We start from the raw sequence: 15,814 nt of genomic DNA on the forward strand, positions 1-15,814 counted from the left end.
TGTTCGCATGGCCTCCCTTAGGTCTGCCGGCCTTGGGCACGTGCATCTGCTCCCTGCTAAAGGTGACACCCTCCACATGTGCCAGGCAAAGCCCCTGGGTTGTCACGCACGGCCTGGGCTGGCCTCGCTGCCCTTCAGTAACATCAGGTGACTTCCGGGCCACGGCCTCATCCCGTGTCTGTGCACGCGACACGCATTGTCTCTCCCTCTGCTGGCGAGTTGAACGCGTGTCTCTGAAGCAGCTTTGTTTTCCAAATGTGAATAGGTCCACTATTCCAGCCTTGTCTTCCTCTGGGGGAACGGGGAGGACGCAGACAGGCACCTCGTGGGGGGATGTTTAATGTGACCAGCTGAGGGCCTTGGTGAGACCTCCTCTTCCACTTTCCTTCGAGGTCCGGGGGAATTGCCGAGACCACAGAACTGCCGCCCAATGGATCCCAAAGTAGGAAGGATGGTGAGTAGACCCTCCACTGCTCAGGGTCCAGGGGAGCAGCGTGCTAGCCTTCCGCTTGCCTAACGGTGCGTGTGCCATGCCTGTGAGGCAGGTTGCGGAGCGGATCCCCACCTGCACTTAGGCATGTTCTCGGGTGCTGCCTGTCTCAGCCTGAGCGACGCGGCATTTGGGAGCAGTTTACCGGCGCGCTCTGGGTGGCTGTGTGTTCCAACAAATAGTCAAATGGCATTACTTTCAAGCATCTTACACAGTACCTGGAAGCCAGTTCCCCTCTGAATGCTGGGGGCCGGGGTGCTGACACAAGGCCCAGGCAGGTGGGGTGACCTAGACGTTCAACAGCACACTTCTCCATACTCATCTTTTCTTACCACGAAAAGCAATATTCTTATCAAAACCACAGACCACAACTTCCAGCTGCTGAATGCAAAAGTCCAAGTACCACTTAGAGGGTGATGTGGAGAACTCTACACACCCAGATACAGTTCGCTGCCCTTCCTCACTGAACTCTGCTCTGCCTCCTGCTGCCCGCCCCCCAAAACATTAGTGTGAATAGTTTTGAGGTGGAGGTCTAGGAATCTGCATTTTTAAAGCATGTAATTCAATAATTTTTAGTATATTCACAGATATATGTGACCATCACCACAGTTTATTTTAGGATGTTTTCATCACCTCAAAAAGAAGTCCAATACTCCTTAGCAATTACTTTCCTGTTCTCCTATTCCTGCCCCATCCCTAAGCAACCAGTGATCTACCTGTATCTCATTTAGGGCTCTCTATGGTGCAAGCAATGAGCTATTTAATACGAAGCATTTCTAAGGAAACAAAAATAAAGGTTAATGATTAAAACAAACTACAAATTCTGTTTTTGAGTCCAGAGGGCAGTCAGTCAAGAAAAGCTCTGGCTGTTGGGTTCAAAGCATCTTTAGATGGTGGAGTGAGGGCAGTTCTGACAAATGCCCTGGTTTGCAGTTTGAATGACTCTGGGATGGTGTTGGGCGTTCTGGTGAGCTTTCCGAGGGGCCCACCCAGCAGCAGTCAAGCAAGTTGTCCATACGTGACTCATCGTGGTGATTTCTCTGTAGTTTGTATCAGCTCCAGTTTGTAGGGCTTCAGGAAAAGGGCAACTTCAGTTCTTAGTGACTCCAAGTTAGCAGGGTAGGAGAAAATTGCAAACGTTAAAGAGTTGTAGCCAGATATTGGAGGAAACTAGCAGAGTTCAGGGTCCAGCTTACGAGTAGATAGCAAAACCTCAAAGAGCGAATAGGGCTTAGATCTGATAATGGATGTACTGTAGTTTTTTTATTGTAACATAATGTTCTCTCAACAGTCACCTCCATTCCTATCAAATATAATCACAGCAAGACTAATTGGTAAAGAGTCTAGTCTCATTACACTTGGCTCGATTATTTGCAGAAGTGCTGCAAGAGTAGTGTTTGATCACATCAGCTCTTAAGTCCGCTTTACTGGAACTTTCAAAAGGAATCTCAGATTAGACTTGTAAAAGCTTCTCAAGGGCAGGAAGCCAGGCCGAGTGTCACCATCAGGCTTCACCTGCAGTAACCAAGATTTGGGTGAATTCCCTTCTTCTTGAGGCCTCCAGTATACCTAAAGAGTCCTGGGTCTGCCAGAAAGTGACCTTTCTTACTCACCTGTAAGAGTAGGAACTCTGTAACAGAGGCACCAGGCTGTCTTTTCAGGAGGCTTTATTGGCTCAGTAAAGTCAACTTTAGTTCCTTAAAACTTCTGTTCACGTCTGATTCTATGCCTGTCATTCTCAAATATGGCATCCCAGCCAAGACCCTGGTAATAAACCAATGTTTTCAATTTAGTCCCATTATACAGAGAAAAGATTCTTATTTAACTTACGCATTTGCACATATATATGTATGTATGTATGTGTGTGTGTGTGTGTATATATATATATATATATATATATATGAAATACAGTGTCATGAAAATAAGAGTACTTAGAGTTTATAAGTACTGGAGGTATGAGGGAGAAACACATAAATGTTTCAATTCTGTTTACAAAGATACAATTTATCAGATTACTATAAGTTACAGATAGCTTAAGAGAAAAAAAGTTGTCCTTAAACCTGGAAACAAAACATTAAAGAACTAGCAATATTTCAAACAAAAAGTCATAAAAATTGCAGTAATTCTCATCAGTTCATTCAGTCCCATATAATGATTTTTGTTTTGCTAAATCTTGGGTTAGAAGTTTTATGAATCCATCAGCTTTTCCGTTAGTTCTGGAAATCCTTGCTCAGTCCAGTGGCATGGTCTCAAAATTAATTCAAGTGATGTCATCATGGTGCTTCTTGCCTGTAACTGATTATAAATGTTTTCAGAGAATGATCAGAATAAAGCTGTAACTCTTTGTGAATGACAAAAGACTTTAAATAGCCATGGTTAAAGATATGGTGAGAGTTCATTTAAAAAAATGACTCAGTGGACAAGGAAATTTGATTATTTCTAAGGCATACAACGTTTTAAGATAACAATTGGAATTACGATGATTATATGGACAGTAAGGACACTGACAAATTTCCAGGAATTTTTACGCAATTTTGAAATACTTATATTAGTAACATATATCCATACAAATATAACCTAAGTTAAACATCACTTTTATTTGACAATGCTTCTCATGTAACTTAACATATCAAATAAGCCTAATTAGTTTCATATCACTATTTTTATAAGGAGAGAGAACAAATCTTTGATATTTTCTGGGGGCCCTCTGGAAAAATCCCAAAGTTGGTTCTAGGTCAAAAAGACTTCATTTAAAATTTGACTTTGAGAGGTTCTCAAATATGTCAACAGGTTTAAGACACTTGATTCAACGTGATCACAAGTCACTGTGAAACAATACTTAGTTGTCTCTTTTTTTTTAAGTTATCTCTAACTAAAGTGACTTAAAAGATTTCAAAGGCATGTTCAGAAATTTGCATAGTTATAAAAAGACTTTAGTTCTTTTAATATTGAGAAGACTCAGTTTTCTTGAGTAATCAAAGAGCTGATTAAAACAACATGAAATACAGGAAATTATTTTGATAAGTGCAGAATCTTTGTTTTCTAGGCAGATTATTCAACAGGTAAAGAAAAATCTTTTGCAATAATCCAAGAAAACCTTGTCCTTTTAACAGAGTAAGAAAGTTGAATTCCAGTTTTGCATAGGCACACTGTTGATATTAAAAATCCTTTTTTAAAAAACAAAAATCTTATCGTAAATTCATTTAACTTTAGCCAGCTTGACCACACAACGTAAGACTTTTTTCTCTCTCTTCTCCAACTTTTTATAACTATTTATTTTTTTGTCCTTTATTCTCCTTAAAAAAAATGAAACAACCATTAAATAACCTCTAAACTAGGACAAAATTTTTCCCTTAACAAAAACACATCTTCATACCTTATACTTTTTTTTTTTACCAAAATCATATCTTGCATCCTTGCATACTTTGTATATAGAGATTTTTTCTTTACCCTTTTTATTTCTAGTAGTTTCACTTACATGTAAGACTAGAATTCTTAACCCTTAGTAATTAACATCTAGTGAAAACTAGGAGGTAGGCAATGGTGAACTGTTTGTCGCATACAACATTCTGTAGTAGGTGAGCAAACACTAACAATGAGAAAGATAACCCACAAAATTAACTGGGAAGTGGATTTACTGCCACTGAAATGCAAACAGTAGAACATGCTTTAAAATGGATACAAAGTACATTAAAATCTTCAAGAGATAAATGATAGACTAAGAAATTATAAAACAAGTGGGCACATATGAGTCAAGAACAGATGGTAACACAACCAATCAGCAACCCTGAAGAAGGAAACTAGTCACTGCAGTAACTCAGTAGAGGATGTTAATGCCAGCTGGCCTCAGCCAAAGAGAGGATGAATGAGCTGGACAGCAGGACTGAGGAATTCACCCAGGAAGTGGAGCACAGAGATAAAAGGAAAAAAAGACAGAAAAGAGAAGAGAGCTGGAGGACATATGAGAGATTGACAGACTCCAGCTGTAGTAGCAGTCCTAGGAAAGAGAATAAAGGAAATGGTTGAGAAGTGAGCACATAGGGTAGGGGGACCCTGGAGGAAGAGAACCAGATGCAGCTTTTTGACAGAAGAGAAGCCATTTTAGCCGAAGCCATTTTGGGATCTAAGCCTGGCCACCATGCTTGCCCTTGAACAGGTCTCTGTAATTAATGATCTTAAGGGAACAAAAGGAGGTGGGAACAAATGACTGTCATCAGCAAGAGAAGTAGAAAGAGTGAAGATAATAAATCATTTGTAAAGACTCCCAGTTCTGTTCAGTGATAAAGATTAGCCTGAAGGCTCCACCCTGAGACCAACTGGAACCTCAGGGGTGATAATGTTGACCTTTTCTGACCCTCGTGACCTCAGTCAACTAAAACTTGGACTCTGGTGACCTTTGCCCCAATTCTATGCTGAAGCCCCTTCATGAATATGCATATTCCCTTAGCTTAAAACGTTCCCAATTTGCTGTTTGGAGGGACACTGCTTTGGGAAATATCCCTGATGTTCTCCTTACTCACTGCAAGTGATAAATCCTTCCTTCTCCCACTCTTTGTCTTGGTTGTGTCTTTTGGCTCGACACCCACCAAGAGGTGAACCCAGTTTTCAGGTAACAGTGATATTAGAGAATTACTAAGCATTTTACAGAATAAAAAAAGACAGAAATGAGTGTTCAGTTTGAAAACAGACAGTGATGATTGAGCAAAATGTGTAAATATGTCAGTCAGACCCATCACAGTGAAGTTGAGGACGTCAAGGGACAAGAGCAAGGCTGCAATCACTCAGGGAGGAAGGGGGGCGGCAGTTGGCGAGGATGCTGTGAATTGTGAGGTGCAGGCTGTGGACTCCGTGGGATGCAGAGGGGTTCCCTGTGAGCCTGGAGCAGCAGGCATGGCTTTGCTGATGAAGAGCTGGGAGGCTGGAGAGGACCAAAAGACTCCCGGCAGGCAGATCAGTGAACAGAGGTCCACATGGGGGTTTTGGGGGGACTGCCAGGAGGGAAAAGTCTGCCCAAATTTGACCTTCACTTTTTCCGTTATTCAGGTTTACAGCTGGAATAGTTTTATTAGACAGATTCTGCATTTTCTACACGGCGTTGAAGTAGAACTAGTTACATTAGTGAAAATCAACTACTCTTGGTGTCCTTCAGGACTATGCATGTAATTATTCAGTAAATACTGGCTGGACCTGGTCTTGTTCTGTGACAGGCACAGCTTAGGCTCTCGGGGACCTGGGACATAGGAAGACCAAGTCCCAGTTGTCATGCGGCTCATGTTCAAGTGAGTCAGATGATAATTATTAAGAAAGCAAATAAGAGAATATTAGTGACAAGAGACTAACAGAGTGTACTGGGTCAGATAGTGGCCCCAAATCCATGTCCTCCTGGAACCTCAGAATGTGACCTTGCTTGGAAGGAGGACCTTTGCAGATGTAATTAGTTAAAATCAGGTCCTACTGTCTGGGGTGGTCCCCAAAGCCACTGCCTAGTCCTTCTTAGAAGAGGCAGGGATACACCTAGGAGACGGGCACAGGTGGCAGGGATGCGGCTACGAGCCAAGGAACACGAGCATTGCCAGCCACGCCCCCCCCCCCCCCCCCAGGGAAGAGCAGGAAGGACCCTCCCCTGGAGCCTTCAGAGGGGGTGTGGCCCTGCTGACACCTTGAGTTCTAACTCCAGAACTGTGAGCCTTTGAACTCCTGTTGCCCTGAGCCACCCAGCCCCGTGGCACTTGGTTCCGGCAGCTACAGGAGCATAGTACACAGGGATTGAAAAGTTCCTGCCCTGTCCTTGAAATGGCCCTCGTTCTTGACTTTTCACGTGTTGAACTTTTGTCCCCAACTGCACAGTAGCCCGTGGCACTGATTCAGGAGGAGGCCAAGCCTGGAATTCTTCCTTCCCTTTATCGCTGGGACCTTGCTTCCCAGTGGTGAAGGTCATAAAGCCCCATGTTTTGAAATCAAAACAAGTTTGTGCTCTGAACTTCAGCTTTAGAAGATAAGATTTAAAGGAGTATCTAGGTAAAAAGCAGACGTGTTCTCTGGTGACAGCTCCGTTGGGACCAGTCCTGCCAGAACCCTGTCCTCCTCTCCCGCCCCGCTGAGGCGCCTCTGCTCCTCCCTGGTCACCCTCCTGCGGCTCTAAGTCTGGGTCTCCCTGCCTCTCGGGTCCCACTGACCTCAGCCTCGCCGTCCCGGTCCCCTACTCCCTCATTCTGCCACCGGAACGCCCCGAGTTCACCTCTTGTGCCCTGAGATCATTCAGTCACTCCTACAGGTATTTTAGATTTATTCTGTTAGCACTCTTATGCAAAAATCCCTCAAAAGAGATTTAGAAGAAGGAAAAGGGGGCGGCGGCTGTGGTGTAGCCTCAGCCAGGAGCTCTGAAGATCTCAGGTTCACCCCAGGTTTGGGCTCCAGGCCGCTCGGGATGGACACCCTCCCCTCTCGGAGCGGGAGCCCTGGGTTCCAGGGGCGGGATCAGAGCCACAGGCTCGCCTCTGAGGAGTTCCCCGTCCAGCTCTAAGTGGTGACGGCGCTCTCACCGTTTCAGACCCTCCGCCCCGACTCGGTGGGCGTGGCTGCCTGTCTGCGGGAGAAACAGCAGAGGGGTCTCTGGCGAGTTCAGTCCCTCCTCTGCTCCACGCATTTGTCTCTGTGCTGCCCCTGTTTCCAGAAGACAGAGGCTCCAGAGGCAGTGAGCCCCGGCGGTCCCTCAGGCTGATGTCAGGAGGGGCCCAGGTCCCTGGCCAGACGGGAAAGGTGGCCTCGCTCACTGGCAGGCCAGTCCTGGTCCCCGCAGCCTGTGCAGGCGGCCGGCTCCCCACTGGCCAAGACCACAGGCGGTGGAGAAACACGCACGCCCCCGCCGTCAGGAGCCGGGTCTTTGGACTGGCCGCCTGCCGCCCCGGATGGAGCATTCCGGAGCCCCGGGCCTCGAAGGGCCGGCGGCTGTGGGAACTGACCTCGGGCCCTTCCTGGCGGCACGTGGTGGTGCTTTGTGCCCGTTTCAGAGCCTGTGCCCCCTGCCCGCAGCGGGCCGTCGGCCATAGAGAGGGCCAGAGCCTGTTCTCAGCTCCACGTGCGCCCCGGGCTGGCGCCCGGGGCCTCCTCCGTGCCCGCTTCTGGTGACCTCTGCCCTCCGCGGCCCTGCCGAGCCTGTGCTGGCGTCCCAGCCGCCTGTGCGGCGTGCGGGTCACCTCTGGGTCTGGGAGTGAGGCTCGGCCACTGACCTCTCCTCTCTGGGGTCAGACTCGCCCGGCAGACCCCACGAGAGGATGGTGGACACGCTGCAGTTCTTGGGACGTTCTGGGGCGTTCCGCTCCTTGAAACTGCCTCCTTGGCCCTGGTGTGAGTCCAGGCTGCCCTCTGAGAGCCACGCCCTCACCAGCCTGCAGGACTGGTTAACCTCAGCAGGAGCCGCTGGGCTCAGTTCAGAGCCGGCAAGGGAATGAACACAAGCCAGAAAGGCCTGTGTTTCGGTTTGGAATTTTTGTTTTTAATCCTCTCGTGCTGAGATAAACGAGGCTAACAAAGCATTTGCCTGTGTTATAAAATTCATCAGAGCAGACACCGGCAGAGCGACCTCTGTAAAGGTCACGCCAAACTCTGAAGGACTTGGTAAGCAGAATTCTTGGCATCCAGGTTGACACTGGCACTAAAGCTTCTTACGGGCGGAAAAGGGTTTGGCTGATGGGCCATTGTATGTACCCTTGGCCCAGGCTGTGTGGGGTGAGAGCGCTTTCATTTTCTATTCTTTATTCGGTTCAACATCAGAAACTAACAACCACCCCAGGCTCCTTCTGAGATGCCTGCTGTTTTTGTGGCAGGAGATAGAGAAGTGTCATTGGTTGAGGCAGCCCATGGGATCTCAAGGCCACTGTCAGCTAGGTACACGGGTCACCTAACTGTCTCCAGTTGTTGGCTGGGGCTGGGAGAGAGCAGAGTGACCACTGAGGCCTGCGTCCAGTGGGAGGCGAGGCTTTGAGGAAGTGAAGCTCTTTGGATTAGGGGAAGGACGGGGTGGGGGATGGTTACACCGCAGAGGTGTGGCCTGACTTTGAGAAGTCAGGAGGTCCTTACATTTAAATGTAAGTACTCAGCACAAGGGCACGTGGAACTTCGGTTCCCAGTCTGAGAACAACCAGCTGGAATTAACAGGAGCCTCTGGAGCAAAGGAGTTTCCTCTGCGAGGCCCTGCAGCCCAGGCTGGGCCACCGGCCCCCCAGGAGGACACTGAGACATGGGCTTCCGTCTCTGCTCCCTGACCCTCACCCTCACCCTCACCTTGCCTTCTCCAGCGACTGCTCCTTCCTGCGAAGGCCAAGGCCAGGAATACCCTTTCTAAGTCCCCAGGGTTTTGTTGGGTGATTCGTTCAGGTCAAACATGACTATAACCCAAGAAAAGAAACAGAACGATTAGGAACACAAGAGACCCGGGAGGAGACCAAAGGATGCCCAGGGGCCCCACCCGGGATCCTAAGAGCAGGATGAGTGCCCACAGCTGGTCTCTGCGGGCCTGACGGCGAGTGGAGAGGGGAGATGGACGGGGGACGGCTCTGGGGGCGAGGGGTGCGGTGGTGCAGGCCCTGTGGGCAGGACCGCAGCTCCAGGAACAAGCCTGATGGAAACTCAGTCCTCAGGAAGGACTCTCGGTCCTCACAATCAAGGTTTTTCCTTCCTCTCCTTTTCCTTTGGCTTCCTTTTCCTCTTCAAGTTTTCCTTTCATATTTCATTGGAGAGGAGCACCAAGTAATTTTTTTAATTAATTATATTTATTTTGGCTGCATTGGGTCTTCGTTGCTGCACGCGGGCTTTCTCTAGTTGCGGTGAGCAGGGGCCACTCTTCGTTGTGGTGTGCGGGCTTCTCATTGCGGTGGCTTCTCTTGTTGCAGAGCACGGGCGCTAGGCACGCGGGCTTCAGTAGTTGCGGCACACGGGCTCAGTAGTTGTGGCTGGCGGGCTTTAGAGCGCAGGCTCAGTAGTTGTGGCGTACGGGCTTAGTTGCTCCTCAGCATGTGGGATCTTCCTGGACCAGGGCTTGAACCCATGTCCTCTGCATTGGCAGGCAGATTCCTAACCACTGTGCCACCAGGGAAGCCCCCAAATAATTTTTTAATGCAAATTGAATGAATGAAAAATAAAAATAACAGTTCAAATATTAATTTAGATGGATCGGCTGCAAAAAATTTCCTCCTCCATTTGCACGAACCTCATCGTCCTGCCACTGTGGGTCTGCAGGGGCCTTTTCCTCCTGGGTCCTCGCAGCCCCTGGCTCTAGGCTCTGCCCACGGGACTTAGCTGGCCTCAGAAGGTGAATTGGTAGCCGCGGAGGAGGACGGGGCAGATGCTGAACAGCTCACTGGCGCCATCTGCTGGACCAAGTGCTTCGTCCACTCACGGAGGAGCATGGCTCGCTTTGACCCTGATTTTACCCCCGCCTTAGCTTCCTTTATAGACATTTCTCATACTCAGTAATATATTTATATTGTTGAATGCTTACATTTATTATTTTTATAACAACTGTATTGCAATACAATTCATTTTCCTTACAATCCACCCACTCACAGTGTGCATTGCAATTCAGTGGGTTTTAGTACGTTCAGAATTGCACGACTGCCACAATCAAATTTAGAACATTCTCATCACTGAAAATGAATCCCCAACTCATCATCAGTCATACCCCATTTTCCCGCAATCCTCCCAGCCCTAGGCAACCACCAATCTACTTTTGTCTCTTAGGATTTACCTATCCTGGACACTTCACATAATTGGACTGATCCAACGTGTAGTCTTTTGTTTCTGGTTCTTTCACTTAACAGAAGGTGTTCAGGTTCTTTCGTACTGTAGCACGTGTCAATACTTCATTTCTTTTTATGGCTGAGTCATATTCCATTGTGTGTCTGTACCACATTTTGTTCATTCAGTCGTTCATTACTGGTCATTTGGATTGTCTCCAGCTTTGGCTATTACAAATAATGCTGCTGTAAACATACAATCACAAGTTGTTGTGTGGACGTATGTTTTCATTTCTCTTGGGCACACACCTAGGAGTGGGATTTCTGGGCTGTAAGATACGCTGCGCTTAATCGTCTGAGGAGCTGCCAGGCTGTCTCCAAGGCAGCCACACCATTTTACATCCCCAGCAATAGTGCACGAGGGTTCCAGTCCCTCCCCGTCCTCGCCAGCTCTTGCTGTCATCTGGCAGTTTGATTTTAACCATCCTGAGCGGTGTGAACTGTGGTCGTGTCGCGGTTAGATTTGCGTTTCCCTGGCGCTAACGATGTTGAGCATCTCTTCATGTGCTTTGGCCATATGTATGTTTTCCTTGGAGAAATGTCTATTCAAATCTTTTGCCCGTTTTTAATTGGGTTAATTTGTCTTTTCTTATTGAGTTGTAGTAGTTCTTTATATTCTAGACCCAAGTCCTCCCCTTGGCTCTGTTGGTGCCTGCAACTGGAGGCCAAGGGAAGAAGCAGCCTGAACCTAAGATGTCTCTAAAAACTAAAGTCTATTTCAGAAATGAACAGAGACAATCCAGAAGGAAGAGTTGGTTTGGAAGAAGATAATTAGTTTAGTCTGCAACCTGGAAGTCCTACGCTCTTCTGGACACAGTTTTTCTGCTCTGCACCCAGCCTGGAGCCTGCTGTGGGAGTCCAGAGGAGACTAGGAAGGGGTCACAGGGAGAGGGGGGAGGGAGGAAATGGGGTCTTGGGCAGAAGAAGGAAGGGACCCGTCAGGGATGGAAGCAGAGAGGCCAGATTGGTGGGAGGGAAAGAGGAGAAAGCCACGGACCCGGGGCTCCCAGGCAGAGACTGTGGCCAACAGTGTCCACATGATTGCCAGTCCTGCGATGTTATTTATCACAGCGTGGCTTGTAAGTTTCTTCTCAAGGTATTCTAACCTCAGGAGCTGATGGAAAGAAACCCTACAGCACTGCACAGGATTTTATTCAGTCCTTACTTTTCTAATATTTCATAAAGTGGTTAATCACACAAAGAAGCCTTGTTGCTGTTTTTTTTTGGTTTTGTTTTTAATTATCTCACGTTTTTCTCTCTTATAAATATTGCCCTTAACACCCGGGATGTAGGGAGCTGACTTAGCTTTATAGGAAGTGAACCCATAGGAAAATTGTGTCATAGGAAAAAAAATGAACAACAGCATTGCTTAAATACAAGCTTGTTAACTTGGTTTCTATCTTATTAAAATTCTTTAGCATTGCAAATGAAGGGTTTGGGTGAAGATATAGCAAAAAATATATTTCCCATTCTACTACCTTGTGTTATTTTAGTTCAGAAGACTGGAATCAGCTGTGTTGGATAACATTAACTTTCTTGAAGTATTTGAAAGGTGGAAAGTCCAAAACCTGGTCCTTATTTTAAAATATCCCCCTGTCACATGCTCACAGGCATCATCTCTCCTTGCTTTCCTGTTGCTGCTGGACGGAGGCATGTTCTCACCGTCCTCCCCGCCCACCGGGCTGCTAGAGAAGGTCTTCCAATACATCGATCTCCATCAGGATGAATTTGTACAGGTGAGAGACACGGCATGCACAAAATGCTTGCATATGCCCTTTGGGAATCTGGGAGAATGGTTATTTGCTGGGAGATGTGGATTTTTTTTTTTTTGCTTGACAACTCCATTTAAAATGCCTGTGACTCCTCATTGACTTAGAATAATAAATGTTGGTTAGATTCAGGTAAGAGATCCCTTCCGGCCATTCCTTCCAAAAAGGGCATTCCCAGCACATTTGATCTAGGAATGTCTGTTTAGCAATGATCAGCAAGCTCTGTTGAGCTCACCTTTACTCTGGACCGTCATCAGGTGGCCCATCCTCCCCTTCAGAGACCCTCTCCACCTGCAAAACTAGCTGAAATGCATCCTCCCCGTTCTGTCACCACCTGCCACGTCCCTCTCCTGCTGGCTCTCCTGTGCCCCTGGCACGCCTGGCCCACCTCCACCGCCCGGGAACTCCCTGAGGCCGCCCTGGACCCTGGACCCCGAGCCCCTGACACTGTGTCTGGCACATGATGTGTGTTCAGTGTACATTTATTGGGTCAACCAACCCGTGTCGGGACTATTACTGTGCAAACAGATGTGAATCCCCCATGATTCATACTAAAGCACAAAGCTCAGTGTACAGGCTGCAGTGCCTAAGCTTGACCTTCATGGAATCCTTCCTTGTGTGAGCATGTTAACTTGATGTAAGTGCCTGTTGGGATGTTGAAACCCGACTGGGGTTCGCAGTGCAGGCTGGAATTCACAGCGGGGAGAGAACAGGCATGCGGTGGGAGCATGCGCCAATGTGGGCCTCTCAGCCCAGCGCTGCTCTGTGCAGCGCCCTCATATCCTCCCAGTCCATTAAGTTTAGTGCTAACTTGGCAGCATCCGCCCTACAAATTCCCGTTTAAAAATGTAAAACACAATATTCCTTCAGATCAAATACATTTCTTCACAATAAAAATAGAAGTGCTACAACCAGGATAGAAATCAAACTAAAATAAGTTAGGAAGTAGAGTCCAAAATCACATGTAAGGTTTTTAATAAACACTGCGGCTGTCCCAGTGTAAGCGGCTCAAGTACGGACCCTGGAATGGGAAGGATTGTTCCTAACATTGAGAATCAGCAGTGGTTACGGAGCTCCCACGGGGCGAGGCTTCGGCCTGGGTCTCCCGTGTATACGTTCTCACTCTGTCCTCACCAAGAAAGACATGTTTCCTCTTCTGTCCCCAGAGTGTGGGTTTTCTGCACAACAAGCAAGTCTCCAGTTCTCTGTGTGCCCCCCCCCCGGTGTCCTGCGACGTGGCTCACCTCTGACACTGTCTTCCTGGAGGTAGTGTCACCCCTACCCCGATGCCGACCTCAGACGCCAGTAGCTGGTGGTGGGTCCCCAGGTTGCCCACACTTCTGCCTGACTCGGCTACAGATCAGGGCCTCTGGTGACCCCTCCTCAGGCTCATCATTTGCTAGAACAGCTCGCAGAACTCAGGGACACGCTTCTACACGTTTGCCCGGGGCGGGAGCTTCTGTCCTGTGGGTTGCAGGGCACCCCTTCCCAGCCTGGAAGTTCTCTGAACCCCGAGCCTCGGGGATGTTTATGGAGGCTTCGTCACGTAGGCATCACTGATTCTTAGCTCCGTCTCCAGCCCGTCGTCCTTCCCCCAAGGTGGGGAGCTGGGGCTGGAAGTTCTGAGCGTCTGATCACGGCTCGGTCTTTCTGGTGACCGGCCCACACGCCCAGAAGCCTCCAAACTTCCTCACTAGAACAAAAGCACGCTCCTTTTCACCCGGGAAATCCCAAGGGCGTTAGGAGCTCTGTGTCAGGACCCGGCGTCGAAGATCACATGTTAGAACAAGAGATGCCCCTAGTACCTTATCGCTTAGGAAATTGTAAACGTTTTAGGAGCGCTGGCCGGGAACCGGGGAGAAAGACCAAAGTGTGTGTGTGTTACTGTCTCACAGCATTACATCCACCATAATCCGCAGCGAGGGAGCCTCACGCCCCTCCTGCAGTGGAGGAAGCTGAGGCTAATTCCAGAGCTTCAGAAATGTCCTTGAAGTCACCCACCTGTAGTGGGCAGAACCAGGACCAGGAACTCGGGTTGTCTGCCTGCCCAGCCCTGAGTTCAAACCCGGGGTTACACCCCCTCCCGGATCCTGCAGGCGCAGCGGGGGGACCTCAGAGCTGAAATGCACGGGATGGTCACAGGGGGTCCTGCAGCCTAGCTGAGGCCACCGTGGGGTGGATCAGAGTGACCTGCAGGGACGTTTGTGGGAAGCCGAGCCCTCGTGGGGCGGCTGCTCTCAGTTCCTAGAGACCACAAGGGGGGCGGGGACCCGCGCCTTCTGTATGAGCCTGGTGGCGCTGAGGGGCCCAGGCCAGGCTTCAGAGGCGGCCTTCCACCAACCGTCCCGTCCTGCATTGACCAGCCATCGCTGGCTTCTGGGCTCCTGGTCACGCCCCCAGCTGTCGTCTGCCAGCTCGGTCTCCAGGTCAGATGAGGGCGCTGGGGACCCGGCGAGGTGCGCCCCCAAGAGTGGGCGCGGATGACCCGCGTGCTGACCGCCTGTCGCCTTTCCTCCCAGACGCTGAAGGAGTGGGTGGCGGTCGAGAGCGACTCGGTCCAGCCCGTGCTGCGCCTCCGACGAGAGCTGCTCAGAATGATGGACCTGGCTGCAGACCGGCTCCGGAACCTGGGAGCCCACGTGGACTTGGTGGACGCAGGTTTTCAGCAGGTGCTGGCATCCCCTCCCGCCTCCAAGCGGCCACTTCCCTGGGCATCAGCCAGGCTTCCCTTCGTGGTGGCAGGATGGGGGTTTGCTCGCCCTCGTGCTCAGCAGAAGCAGCACCGCGATTCCCAGTAAGGGCGAAGATCTCCACCTCAGCCCACAGGAGGCTGTAGCATCGGTCTCTCGTCCTGTCGGGACCGGGGGGGACGGGGGGAAGGTGGAGGGGGTGCGTGAAGGCCCCCCACTTGTGCTGTTCATGTCCTTCACGTGCTTCGCATTTCTCCCGGATGGCTCTTTCCCTTAAGTTCAAATGCCTCTTTCTCAAAGGACCCGATCCCTCGTCAGAATCAAGGCTTGTGACCGCCCCTCGGGAGTGGATGGGTCTTTCATCTACCCTCCCAGTGTCGCCTGCTCTAGCGCTGACGAGTCTGAATAGTCTGTTAACGGGACTGTGTCCACCTGATTGGAGCTAGTAACAGACTCCTAACGCCATCCATGTCTTTGAATTTTCTGGAAGAACCAAATGGCTTTTTATCCATTTTCCGTCTGCAGCTGCCTGATGGTCAGAGCCTCCCGACACCTCCCATCATCCTGGCCGCACTGGGGAATGATCCCAAGAAGCCCACCGTGTGCTTCTACGGCCACTTGGACGTGCAGCCTGCCAGCCGGGAGGATGGGTGGGTCACGGACCCTCACACGCTGACGGAGGTGGACGGTCAGTGACACCTCGTGCTGGGCTGTTCTGTGGGTGAAGGACTGCTCGTAGGGCTTAAGAATTCGAGACGTGACTGCCCCGGGCTCCAGGCCTTACCTGTCATTGTTAGGAGTGCAGAGAACGCTGATCTCATGGTCCACCGGTTGGTCCAAGGAGGCTGATTTTCTTTCAGTTGTGAAAGAAACCATGAACCTTTGTGCCTCTGGGCAGATCAAGTCCCCATTAGGAGAGTTCTTGGGTTTCAAGGAAAATAGTTGTGTAGGTCACATATTTTCTTTTTTAAAAACACCAAATGTAATTATGTTTTATAAAGACAAGAAAAAGAAAGGTTAATGGAGAGACACATACACCCTTTTTCATTGTCCTCCTAATTGTAAAATCTG

General features: G+C 49.2%; 1 protein-coding gene across 5 annotated transcripts in view; it reads left to right on the forward strand.

The window, feature by feature from the left end:
• The first annotated feature begins 349 nt into the window (after positions 1-349).
• The window catches only part of CNDP1 (carnosine dipeptidase 1), a 30,820-nt gene continuing 15,355 nt past the window's right edge, over positions 350-15,814 (forward strand). The window contains exons 1-4 of one of the 5 annotated variants that reach the window (XM_027118764.1): positions 350-454; positions 11,895-12,020; positions 14,573-14,722; positions 15,269-15,431. In XM_027118764.1, coding sequence (XP_026974565.1) covers positions 431-454; positions 11,895-12,020; positions 14,573-14,722; positions 15,269-15,431 — 463 coding nt within the window. In that variant the 5' untranslated portion in view covers positions 350-430. The other 4 variants (XM_027118766.1, XM_027118767.1, XM_027118763.1 and 1 more) reach the window with 4 other exon arrangements.

Source organism: Aethalodelphis obliquidens, unplaced genomic scaffold, assembly GCF_003676395.1.
Source record: "Aethalodelphis obliquidens isolate GAN/ISIS:26980383/991018 unplaced genomic scaffold, ASM367639v1 scaffold19, whole genome shotgun sequence".
Lineage (NCBI taxonomy): Eukaryota > Metazoa > Chordata > Mammalia > Artiodactyla > Delphinidae > Aethalodelphis > Aethalodelphis obliquidens.